The sequence below is a fragment of the Myiozetetes cayanensis genome, unplaced genomic scaffold, assembly GCF_022539395.1.
Source record: "Myiozetetes cayanensis isolate MyiCay16 unplaced genomic scaffold, myiCay2020 scf1, whole genome shotgun sequence".
NCBI classification, from domain to species: Eukaryota; Metazoa; Chordata; class Aves; order Passeriformes; family Tyrannidae; genus Myiozetetes; species Myiozetetes cayanensis.
Window position 1 is genome coordinate 60,798,163 of NW_026086604.1, and position 12,731 is coordinate 60,810,893.

A 12,731-nucleotide genomic window follows, 5' to 3' on the forward strand; every position below is an offset into this window, starting at 1 on the left:
ATGTCTCCTACTTGTACAGGTACCTTAGCTCATAGCAACAAGGTACAGGTGGCAGACATCCTCTCCACAGCCACTCCTATAAACCATGATTTCTCAGTACTGAGAAGTCCTCTTTATTCATATGTGTGAATACTACCATACAAAACCATGAATACATTAGTCCATGGAACATACACACTGCTTTTCACAAATGAGGAAGACTTTCACTGGCTTTCTTTACTGACAAAAACTATACAGGACCTTCAAAATGGTCAAATTCACTGCATTAAGAAACTTAACCATATAATTTCCAGCATTCTTGTATATTTGGATTGAGCTATTGCTAGATGCCTCCTGCATGAAAGAAAAGGGTTATCATCTCTTCTTGGATCTAGAAACCTATGTTTTTGTTAATATTTTAGACTCAACATATACATAGAGATTGAGTCTAGATCCAGAAGGAGAATTGGGTAAGACTGTATATCCTTTCTAACAGCACCTGTATGCCACAGTGACACCTCTGGCTCAGACCCCTCCAAGGACAATACAGAATTCAACAACATACCAGGAAAATAAAATTAAAAAAAATTTACAAAAACACAGACCAAAGCCTTCCTAAAGAATAGATTGATGCAAATACAGCCACTCTATTTTTTAAGTGTCTTACATAATGAAAGCTGCTGTGAACTCACCTCAACAAGTTGTTCTTTCTGCTCTGATAGCTTGCAAGTATATTCTGCTACAGCTTCAAGATTTCCTTCTACTCCTGTGATTTTTAATGCTTTGAGAACCATATGATCTGTATGGTATTTTAGAAGATCTGCTGCCAAAGATGTTGCTGCACTGTGGACCTTGAGTAGCATTAAAAGGAGAGAGAAACCATGGAAGGAAAAAAAATTAATTTGGTACGAAGTCAAACAAAGTTAAGAGACATACTGATTTTCCCAAGAAGCAAAATTTTACTGCTGTGAAAGCTCATATACAGCTTGTTTATTATGCTGGGTTTTATTTCTTCTATTACTATTCAAAGTACAAAGGTAAAATGCACTGCACTAAAAAAACTCCAATACAATAATACAATAAAACCCCCCAAAAAACCCAACAAAAAAACCAACAACCCCGCAAACAAATATGGAGAGAAACAAAAGAGCAGCTGGGTAAAATGAGGACATGAAGTTATCACACTGCTGCTTTCTGATTATGTTACAGAAAGGTTAAAAAAAGGTGCATGAATCTGTGGGTCACCAAGTTCAGCATAAGCAAGGAACAATGTCTACTCCACTTTTCATAAAGAACACACATTAAACTGTGTGAATCAGACTGAAGCCCCACAACATCTGAGTTTATAATACATTAAAAATTAGAATTATCAGTGGTGCAAAGAAAAGCTTGACTATTATATAGCTTGTGACACAGCCTTAGCAAAGTAAAAAGCACCTTTTCTACAAGGACACGGGTCTTGGAGAAGTCTCAAACACTCACACTCCCAAGAAGCAAGGAGAAGCTTCTCCTTTAAACAAATCCCTAAATCCAGACACACTTTCAGGCCCATGGATGTGCTGTAATTGTGCTGTGAAGGACTCTGCTGGACAACAGCTGCCAGTGACAGCTGCCTCTAGTTCTAGTAACCAGTCAATAGGTTTACCTGTGCCGTTAAGAACATAGGTAAAACCAAAACAGCATCCTCTTTCGAAAGAGTACTCTTATGCTCATAAGACTATTATGTCTTGTAATACTGCACTCACTTTGCTAGACTACACTGAATATAGAACAACTTGGCTGCTCAAGGAGAAAATATTTTTCAAGCTCTTATGAATGCAATGAGCTTGAAACTGATGCTGTAGAGAAGGGAATGTTTACTGTAATGATACGCTGTGGTTTTTATTTCATTGGACTCTATTTATCTTTACCCCTTTCCCTTGGCAGTACAGTGCACCCAGAATTAAGTTTCTCTGGATTTGTGTTTTAATTTCACAAAAGACAACTGAATTATTGCCTCAAAACCTGCTGCAACTGTTTTTAGAGGGGAAAGAAAACAGCTATGACAACCTGCTATAAACTATTTATATAACGTTGCCTGCATGGCATTAAAAATTAGCACAAACCACTAATCTCAGAAATGAAGTCAGCTCTGAAGAAAGGATATGTGAAAGGCTTGTAATGTTGAAGCAGGAACTGGCAATTCTCATTTATATACAGGCTATACAGAGATTACCTTTTCATTAGAGATTCTTTTCATCATGATCTAAAATAGAAATATACTTCTACTTAATGCTGTCTCTGATCATTTACAGGAAAATCATCTCAAGGAAGGAATGTAACTTTCGTTTCTTCCATAAAGAGACAGAGATGGGAAAGAACTACTTTTAACAAGGCTGCCTTGTGTTCTCAGCCACTCAGGCTCTCAAAAGCATTTTAATTAGAGTCACAATACTTTCATTTTACCAGTGAGATCCCTGTTGCTGACTGATACACTGCAGCACCCCAAGTCAGACTGACAGGACAGTCCTCCTCAGCCATGTAAAGAAGCATGGCTACTTCAGAATCAATTCCATCACTACATAGAGAACAACAAAAATGACATAATACTCTAAACTTTCTAAGCATACCATCAATCCTGTGCATTTTAAAATGGCTTACTAAAGCAAGTTTTTCGACTCTGTAAGTCAACAAAGCAAATAACAAAGGATTTAGGATCTGTTGGTTTAGAAATCCACACCCACTCAATTTGCTCCACAATTTCTAAAACAGTGTGCTATGTTTTCACCTACATTGCTTTTAATATAGAGGTACATCACAGGGCACAGATAACCTACTATTTTGTGTTTTATGCCACCTTTGTTAGCTAGTTTAGAGAAGATAATGTTCTATTTTTGTCACCTGAGAAAGTTCTTTAACTTAAGTGTGGTAAATGTGTAGTCTCTGCTGCATGACATTTTCATAAATATAAACCTGTGGGCAGGATGATGTGTTAAGATTTACATTTATAGAGCTGCAAGAAAATACAAGATATTAATGATTTCTTCCACATACCATATTCCAGCCACCTGTGGCTTTATGATCTATGAAATTACACAGCTTTATGTAATTTGACTGGGAATCATCCCTCCTACCTCATTCAGCACCCAGGAATGATGTTACTCAAAAATTATAATCTTACAGTTACAGCAGCTGAATGACACTTTGGAAAAGCTCTGGTACCGACTTCCTACATAATGGTGACCACGTTACAAACCATTAATCAAAGAGCACAAATTATGGACCCTCCACTTTCTGGGAGCCCAACGTGCTGCCTGACAGCAGAAGTGCAAAGCACTTTACTGCAACTGAAATAGATTCAAAGCACTGTTTAAATCTTCAGGACAGCTACAGGAACTGTAATCCAGAAGACAAAATTTCTTATTTCACCTCTATTAAAAAAAAGAAGCATGATTTTTTTAACAGTTGAGGTTTTCCAGTTACAGCAGCTGACAGCTCAGCCTTAATAAGTTCACCACGCTTCCCTAAGATCTTTGCACTGCTCTGTGTTGAAACCCTCACGGTTCTTAGTGTTCATTTCTCCATCTGTTTAAAAGAACAATAATTTGAAGCAGTTGAAAAGATATCTGAATGATCTGCAAATATTTAGGAAGCTGGCAGAAACCAGTAATTCTGTATTTGACTCAAATCTGTGTAACAGATAAGGCAGCAATGCTCTTCCTTAACAGAAAGGGGGAAGACCCTGATCAGCAAATGCAATCCAACCCATGTACCAAATGAGGCAGCTCTTCTATGTGTGTATGTAGGCTGACCCCCAGCATACTTTCATTTAGGAAAAGAATCATTATTTACAACAGGCACATACACAGCTGCTAACTGTAGAGAAAAAAACCCGAGTATAAGGCACTGTCATAACACATTTCTGCTACAGAAATCAATAGAACAGGTTAAGTACAAACAAACTGTAAATGTAATCTATTGATTTAGGCACACACTACTAGAAAAAGTATTTAAAACAGTGATACACAAATCCCCAAGGAAACTTTGCCTTTACATTTAAAGCAATGATTATATACGTAGTACTTACTTCCAAACACTTCTTTTTTGTCAGTTAGCAATGAGCCCATGTATCCAATGGATTTCTAATCAGTAAGGACAGAGAAGATAATAGCTCCCTGATGTAATTCTGATTTAACTACTCTTGTCTATAAATAGATATTAGCCTTTTTGGGTGCAGGATACCATTTTACAACTTCACATATAACAAGCAAAAAAATCCAAACTCAGTTTATCTTGCTTAAGCTACACTTACCTCTCTTTTAAGTTCATTCATGCACTGACATGTTTTTAAAATGGCTACTTCCAAGTCTTCCATGAGATCCTTTGTCTTCTGGTTTTGCTACAAGCCAAACAAAGCAAACAACAAGACATTACACAAAAACCCCAGCAATACCCACCCTCATGTCATGTGTCATTAGTTCAAGAAGCTTTACAAGATGGCCTTTTCTTTGTAGATGAAATATACTCCTTTGCATATCCTGTGTATATTCTAAAATTCTTTTATAGAAATATTTATCACAAAATTAAAACTATAAATAATAGTGGTCCAATCTAATTGACTGCTTCCGTTCAACAGCAATTTATTTCTAAGCCTCATTGAGCTTTTCTTCAGTAATAGGGTTTCCTTAAGCTTGCCAAGTTCCAAAAACCTTTTGTCAAACCAGCCTACAGTAAAACAAGAGTTTTAGTTGTGTTTTTATTTTTATATAAACACCCTTTTAAAATGAAGTGATACCTAGAATGTTACACCAAATGTTCTATATTGAATTATAAAAAGAGACTCTCAGGAGTCCTTGAGAAAATAGTCACCCTCCAATGACGCTATTGAGCTGAAACTAAAAAGCCATTTCAGTGAGCTGATGCTATTTTATCTGCTACTGTGTCTTTAGTCACAGCTAGGCTGGGTTATTTATCAATAAAAATACTTAAAGCATAAGCACACACGTGCATGCCAAAGTATTTTCATGGATCATATATATACATAATCTGGTACAAGGCTCTCATTTCTATCACTTGAAATGTAGCATGTAAATTATTTAGAGGTGATCATTTTCCACCAGTAATAGAGCTCAGAAATTCCCAAGTGTCCTAGTTTTGGCTGGGATAGAATTAATTTTCTTCATAAATCTGGCATGGTGCTGTTTCGGATTTGCGATAAAAACAGTGCTGACAACATGGGGATGTGTTAGTTATTGCTGAACAGTGTTTACACAGCTGCCTACCAGGGCTAACAACCAACACCAAGCTAAACACACGTGTAGTTTCTATAGTTGAACGTGTCTATGCAATTATTATTCTATACGTGTCTTGTTTGTCATAACAATATTCTGTATTATCAGTAAGATCTATATGCCTTTCAAACTGCACTACTGCATTAAGAACACTTGACTGCAGCAAAAAATGCTTTCTCATAAGTAATACACTCAATTAAGTAAGTACCCTGTACTGGTACACATCTGCCATATTTCAGAATGTTGATAAGGCTTTGAGCTACATGTTTCCCAGAAGCAAGACTGAAAGCAAGTCAGCATCAAAACCAGAAACTGCATTTTTCATCTCTGCTTTTGCATGTATCTTCTATTAAATCTTCAAGGAACAAGTAAGATAAATGTCAAGAGAGATTCTTAACACGTTTCTTCTCTAAAAACTCCCATCATTTAAATCATGTAAAAAAGGACAAACAAAAATAGCCTGCAAGTCTTAGTGTCTCTTTCCTCTGTCCACAAGATCAAAAAAAACCAAGTAAATTTTTTAGAGTGTTTCCCTTTCCAATAGTTTAACTCTTTTCAATATTCTGTTGAAAACAGGAAACAAAGCTGTGATCACTGCTATGGGATCAAGACAATTGAAATCTCTGAACTATTCCAACAAAATACCTAACTGTTTAAGACTGCACAATGATACTATGGTTCACTGCCTTGTTTCCCAATTACAGCTTAATTAAAATTAGTCTACTGCCATCAGTAGCCTAATTTAGCCATCAAAGAAAAAAGGAAGCAATAACACTGGGGCAAAGGGAGGACAGAACATATGGAAGTTGCAGAAGCGCAGAACAAACTGTGGCTTCCTTGATCAGCTCTCACTGTAAGGAATACACTCAGTTCTCTCTTCCCAGAACAGAAGAAAGACTGCATTAAAAATTTCTTTCCAAAGTAGAGGTGAAAAGATTTACTTTGCTAAAAAGCTCTTACAGCTTGCATCCACACTGAAACCAGCTGCTCTAGTTCCATTTTAGCCTGTTTAGACAGCTCCAAAATGTGTTCTCTGTGCTCATGACTGGTATAGGCAGAGTCTGTGAAGTCTTCTGTATGTTCCAGGATAACTTCCAGCATTGTCGAAAGGTTCTCTTTTGAGAGAAAATAAAGATTCTCACGAAGACCCTCCACCTTATTCTGAAAAAGAAGCATATCAATTCCTTAAGAATTTATGTGATTATACAGTTGTGACACAAATGCAGAAAGCAGAGGCATGATTTTACATTTTATTTTTCTCCTCAATGCTTTTTTTAGTTATTCACTTATTTTCAAAGTAATCCAACAATTTGCTTGTGCCCAGACCTCCAGTTTGGGGTTTGGGATGGTTTCTTTAAAGTGATAATGCCATCAGCAAATTACTGGTTGTTTACCAGGAGTAACAGCAAATACATCACCATTCTACTGCTCTCAATAAAAAGTTTTTAAGTTCAGTAAGTTTCAGAAATTAAATGTGTATTCCAATTTTGTTTGATCTTTGCACGTCCATGTCATCTATTTTGAGTAGTTTTCTAAAAATCTGTATGTAGCAAATTGAACACTTTGAGGCACGTTGCAAAAATTTCAATTGAATTCTAAAGGGGGGAAATAATAGATAAATAAATGAATTGAATCAAAGTGACAGGCTCAAAAGTAGTAAGACGTGGTTGTTCATTAACTGTTCTTAACAGAGTATGAAATTTAAAAATGCCTTTATGAGGAAAAAAATCAACTGAGCTACAAGATAAATTTCAATTTAGAACATTTCCTTTGAATGACAGCTTGCTCTTCTAAGTGTTTGTATGAATATTTTTGTCTGCAGTTTTACAAAGAAAGAATTCTTGAACAACAAGTGTTTTAATGAAGGTCTGATCAGATGCTGATACTTCAGTTTATTCAATGTCAAGGCATCACCTCAACAAAACATTAGAGTTCTGAATGCATAGTGATTCAAAAGGACATGGCAAGTATCATGAGGTGTATTTTGGCAACGACTTTGAAATTATAATCTCTTCTTGTCAGATTCTCTAACATTTTGGGACAGTTATTTAAGTTAACACTGCTGAAGAGATGCACCTCCACCATTTTAAATTTAAAACTACTTTTTTTTTTCCTAAAATCCTAGTTACGAAGTACTTTATTGGCTGTAAAAAACAATATAATTTCTACTCTTACCTTGAATTCTTTGATGCCAGAATATATGCTGATGGGGGCCATTTCGTTTTCTCCATTTGGTCTAGAGTCAGTTACAATTTCTATTACCTGCTCCAAAGCTAGTCTCATCCGATGAAAAACTCCATCTTTGTTAATACGAGCAGATTCACAGTCTGGATGCCGCAGACAAGTCTTTGTAAAGAAAGCAGAGTAACTATTATGAAAGACTATACACATGCAGTATATTGAAATGAAGGCTTCCTATTAAGGCAAGTCTAAAAAATGTGTTAGAATATGATGAATTCTTTCTGTTAAACTGCTGTTAAGTAGAATTCACACTACTACTGAGAATATAAAAATTTTCTTCACACATTCTTTGCTCTTACACCCTTCTTTAGCACAAAGTTTAAACTGGGGCTGAGAGAGGAGAGCTGGCTATGCTGCCAGATGTCATGCTCTGTGCTTCAGCCAAGTTGTGTAAAAGTGCACATACTCACTCACCTTTGAAGCAGTCAGGAGCATCATGGTGCACTTCTCAAGAACAGCCCTAGATGCTGCCATTCTAGCCTTTTTCTTCTCATCCTTTAAATCCTAAACATCAAAGAAAGAAAATGACCTGAATACTACACAGTATCTAAAATACTAACTGCTTGTGAGACTGCAAAAAGGAAACTCTCTAGCAGATGAATGCGTTGTGAGAAAGCTTCCCAATGTCTGACAATTGCTATTTTCAGCCTAACTCATGATCTAGAACTTGCTTTTCAGAGAGATTTTAATTTATGCATTTATTCTTAGCTCTATTCAATTCAGATTTCAAAGAAGGAAGATCTCAGAGCATGTTATGTAAACTGTTGCTAATTTTGCTATCTTTATCATATAGCATTATTCATAAAACAGAAAAACGAGGGGAAAAGAATACCTGACTGAAAATATTTTCTGAAATGGGGGAGAGGGTAAGGCAGAGACAGAGAGCACCTGCTTTTCACTCTACTGCAGCGAAGGAAATATAAACGAGATCTTTTTTCTACTTGAGTGTTATATTGGCTACATAGAAGTAATAAAGAAAGTCTTAACAGGCTAAAAAAGCAATTCCTCTGTATTGCTCTGCATTGAGTACATAAACTTACCAAGAACTGTCCAGGGAGATGGATATACCTGCAAAACTGAACTAACACTCCATCAAAGTTCATCAAAAAGGAAGAATTTAGACTCTGGACTAGGATGTGGGGGAAGAGGACAAGAAAGACATGAATCCCTCAGCATATAAGAATGTACAGCAATAGGAAGAACTTTGAAAGCTACAAGTACAATCTTCTCACTGCTCACAAAGATAGCTGAGTGCTATCTGAGGCAATTGGATGGGACTGGGAAGGGGAACAATTTACAGAACAGAATTAATCCTAATTTACCCTGCATTAAAAAAAAGCACACAGATAAATCACTGCAGCAATGTTTTGACATTTTTATAGAATTTGTATTTAGCAACTACAGAAAATCTTTTAAGATCAAAATCACCACATTAAAAAAACAAACAAAACTCAATCAATCAAACAACAAAACAGTTATTTCTGAAATTCTGACATTACACCACGATAAATCTGATGGCACTCAGGAGTTTCCAGCATACTTAAAAGTACTTTGAGGGATATTTCCTCACAATAGGACTAGCAATGCCACATATCAGCCTACACATTGTAAACTGAGCATACCAAGAAAGTAGACATAATTAAGAAAGTGGTAATGAAACAGTCTTTCTAAAAGAGTCAAGTAAGAAAGGCTGGGAGAGCAGAAGAGGAGTTAACACTGAAAACCCAAAATAGTTGCATATAGTATCACTTACTAGTAATGCATCTCTCTCTTTCAAAGGCACAACTGCTATCACTACTTCAGGGAAAAATAAAGGGAGTTCATTTCTGAGCAGAGAGTTTATTTCCTTCAATTACATGCAGCTTTCTGAGAAATGGTTCCTTGAGACTGCACATGTACTTAACAGACTCAGCACACATCAACAGTAAAAGGCAACACATGAGGTTGGCCAATTCTTTATAGAAATTGGATTCTGAAATTTGCTGGATATTAGGGACTCTCTATATCTATACCAAACCCTGGTTCAGTTCTGAATAGCAGATTGGAATGTCAAGGGAAAGCAACGTGAGCTCACAGTAGAAGTCTTAAGCCTCAGCAAACCCTTTGTTTACATGGAAGTTGCAGGGAAAAAAGCTTCCTGCATGAATGAAAGGTTTTGATAGAGCAGCTGCATGTGAGAACTAAAAAATCATTGCCCTAATAGAAGAAGATTTTGACCTAAACCTAGAAAAATATTGTATAATAATAATAATAAAAACCAAACCCTAACAAGCCACCAAGCAGATGCTTTATTAGAATCTCAGGATTTCACATTTGGCGTTTTCTAAGATAATTATTCTGCTTTCAAGTCCCCTTCACTATGTGCAAACATCAAATATTTCTGTCAATTAACAACACACAAACTCTCTACCAATGTAAAGAGCCAGAAAAGTTAGAGTCAAAAGACAGTGCTTGAAATCAAAGGACACCACAAATAACATGCAACCAGGCACCTGGAAGATATGCAGGTCTAACAGTGCAGTGATATTTCTCAGGCTGAGCTTTAAAATCAAAGGATGTACTTTGGGTGGAGAAAGGAGAGGTTAGGTTCCAGAGACAGGACACCAGCAATTGTTTTATTTCATTAATCACCCCAGAAGAACCCAAATGTTTCAGATAATAAGATAAAAATTACACTGTGCAACATCCCTCACAACCTTTTATTAATACTTACATTTTGCCGATCTCCAGTTAAATGGGCAAACTCTACCATTTCATTTCCAAACTGGCTGAATATTTGTACAAACTCCTGGAAACTACTGACTTTTTCTAGTTGTTCCATTGTTGCAAGAACCTACAAGATAAGGGAAAACACTGCAGATCATCAAGATGCTAAACAGAAAACATTATTATCCTAGGAATACTACTATTTACAGAAACTTCTAAATCGTGTAGTTTAAAATGCATACATTTTGTTACTATTTAAGCATTAATAACTCAACAGCATTAATAACTCAACAGCTGGAAATCAAGTATAAATTAATAATCATGCTTCATTCAAAATGAGTCACCTGTTGTCAGCCCTCAGAAAACATTTCCTCATTCCTCCCAGTATCAAGACTAATAGTATTCAGCTAACAGTATTCAGCTATAATAGGATTCAGCTTCCAGATTTAGGAAAAAACGTGTTTTAAAATTTAATATGACAAGTAACAAGTGCTTGAAATTAATATACACATTACATCCCTGTGTTGTAACTCTCAATTTCGAAGTCCTATTTCAGATGCGCAACTTTCAAAGTCTAAAACCACAGTTGCAAAGATAGGTGTTTCAATGCTCTGTGCATTAAAAAAAGGGGCAACAAGAATTCAACAAAAGCAAACAAAAAAGTTAGAAATTAGTTAATACATTGTTTTATACTATCCATAGCAACTTTCTCTAACTTTTGAGATTTTTATTAGTTGTACATAAAACAAAGAACTAAATATATCCAAGTTGTATCAAGCTCTTATGATACATTAAAGCATGTAAAATCAGTATTTTTTAAAACACTCAGCAAAAAATATCATATAGCTTATAAATTACTGAACCTATCCTGTGAAGTCACTACAATATGGTTTATAACAGGGATTAACATCAGGGTTTTTCAGGTTAGACATATACTTGCTAATCTCAAAGTGACCTTTCAAATGCACTAAAAATCTTCAGAAGGGAAAACAGCCAAAGCAGTTCTTTATTGTTTTTCACACTGGAGATAAGATACCACATAAAAATTCAACAAACTGTACTTGAAAGGGAGAAACTTCAAGTTATTTTTCCTTTCCTATGCCAAAAGTTATTTCCCCCCCAACTAAAAAAGCAGTCTATATACCTGATAATGACAAGCTACCCCCTCCCTGTAACTCTGGCAAACTCTTCTAGAAAAACCCATTCCTTTGTGGTAGAGCAGCTGCTCAGTCTCAGCTATAACCTACATAAAGCAAAGGTTCCACTAAATCCTGTGACTACTGCGGAACTGACTCTTTTATCGTGCAATATTACACCACTGTATCTGAGTATATAACGTTATGCAGCCAGTTCCACAAAGACTGTAGAAACAAGGACTTTCCTGATTCAGGTGTCTGATGCATGAGTAAGGATGGGGTATAAAGAACTTGGAAGGAAGGTGCACAAAGAGAAAGATGTGAAAATCGCAGTATGGGAGTGGAAGGAGAGAACCACAGGACTGGGAGAGTGAGGATGTGGGAAAGAAAGCATGGGGAAAAAACCCCAACATACAAGTTGATGTCCAACTTTCTCTTCTAAGAATGGATAAAAAATTAATTATGCTCTCTACCATTCTTAGTTTAAGCAAGTATAGTATTTCATGAGTAATGGTCGCGGTTGCAAACAACTCTCTTACAGTTACCCTAGAGCAAGTGTTTCTCTCATGACAAATCTCATCAAAAATTTCAGTGAAAGCACATGTATTTTTCCATTACATCTAATAATTCTAGACATCCCAGGCAGAGCTGACATTCCAAGAAACTGTACAGACAGCTCTAAATTTGTCTAAAGCTTATTCAAGAAGCTGCTACAATGCAAAATACCTGTGATGTCTTCAGAATTTTTCATTTTAAAAAGTTCTTCAATAGGAAACACAGATAGTAATGAAAATGTACATTTTTAAATACAAGCTTAAAAATAGGTAACAAAATAAGGCTTTAAGTTCTTACTAATATCTAAATTAGCACCTGGTATTGCACAGCTACGGCTGCACTATGAATGTTGCCTTTCAGACAGCAGTTGTAGGCTGACAGCACTTCAGGGCACATCCATATTTTGATCCAATCTGCACAGTGCAGCAGCTCCCCCACTACCTGTCACTTCCCTGCTCATTGTTCTCGCGCTCCTAACCTGACTGGTGACAGCAAGCGGAGCAAGACCTTAAGCTCACTGATGCAGTGACTAAGTCTGATGGACAATGAAGCTAATTTTATATGGTGGAAAGATGTAGGCAGGGACAGAACAAACGCACACAACCTGAGAACACAAGGACAGTATATATGGTAGAGGATGCAGAAGCGGAAACAAGATCATTGGGACCATCAACCAGAGGTTGGGTTCTGGAGCTGAATCACCATTCCAGAAGATCTCAATCACTTCATCATTCTGTGCAGTTGGATGTCCAACCCCTAAGCTGTTTCTGCCCTTGGTTCACTCTTAATTCATATGAGGAAGATGATGATGACAGTGAACATAAAAAGTGTTGAGAAAGTGCTG

The 12,731-nt window shown here is 36.4% G+C and overlaps 1 protein-coding gene across 1 annotated transcript in view; it reads right to left on the bottom strand.

Annotated features, from left to right (window-relative positions):
- Window positions 1-12,731, bottom strand: part of CTNNAL1 (catenin alpha like 1) — a 58,390-nt gene that overhangs the window by 16,179 nt on the left and 29,480 nt on the right. The window contains exons 4-9 of the mRNA XM_050306817.1: window positions 10,204-10,323; window positions 7,905-7,994; window positions 7,425-7,595; window positions 6,210-6,410; window positions 4,271-4,357; window positions 672-830 (exon numbers count right to left, since the gene is read on the bottom strand). Coding sequence (XP_050162774.1) covers window positions 672-830; window positions 4,271-4,357; window positions 6,210-6,410; window positions 7,425-7,595; window positions 7,905-7,994; window positions 10,204-10,323 — 828 coding nt within the window. The remainder of the gene's footprint in view (window positions 1-671; window positions 831-4,270; window positions 4,358-6,209; window positions 6,411-7,424; window positions 7,596-7,904; window positions 7,995-10,203; window positions 10,324-12,731) is intronic.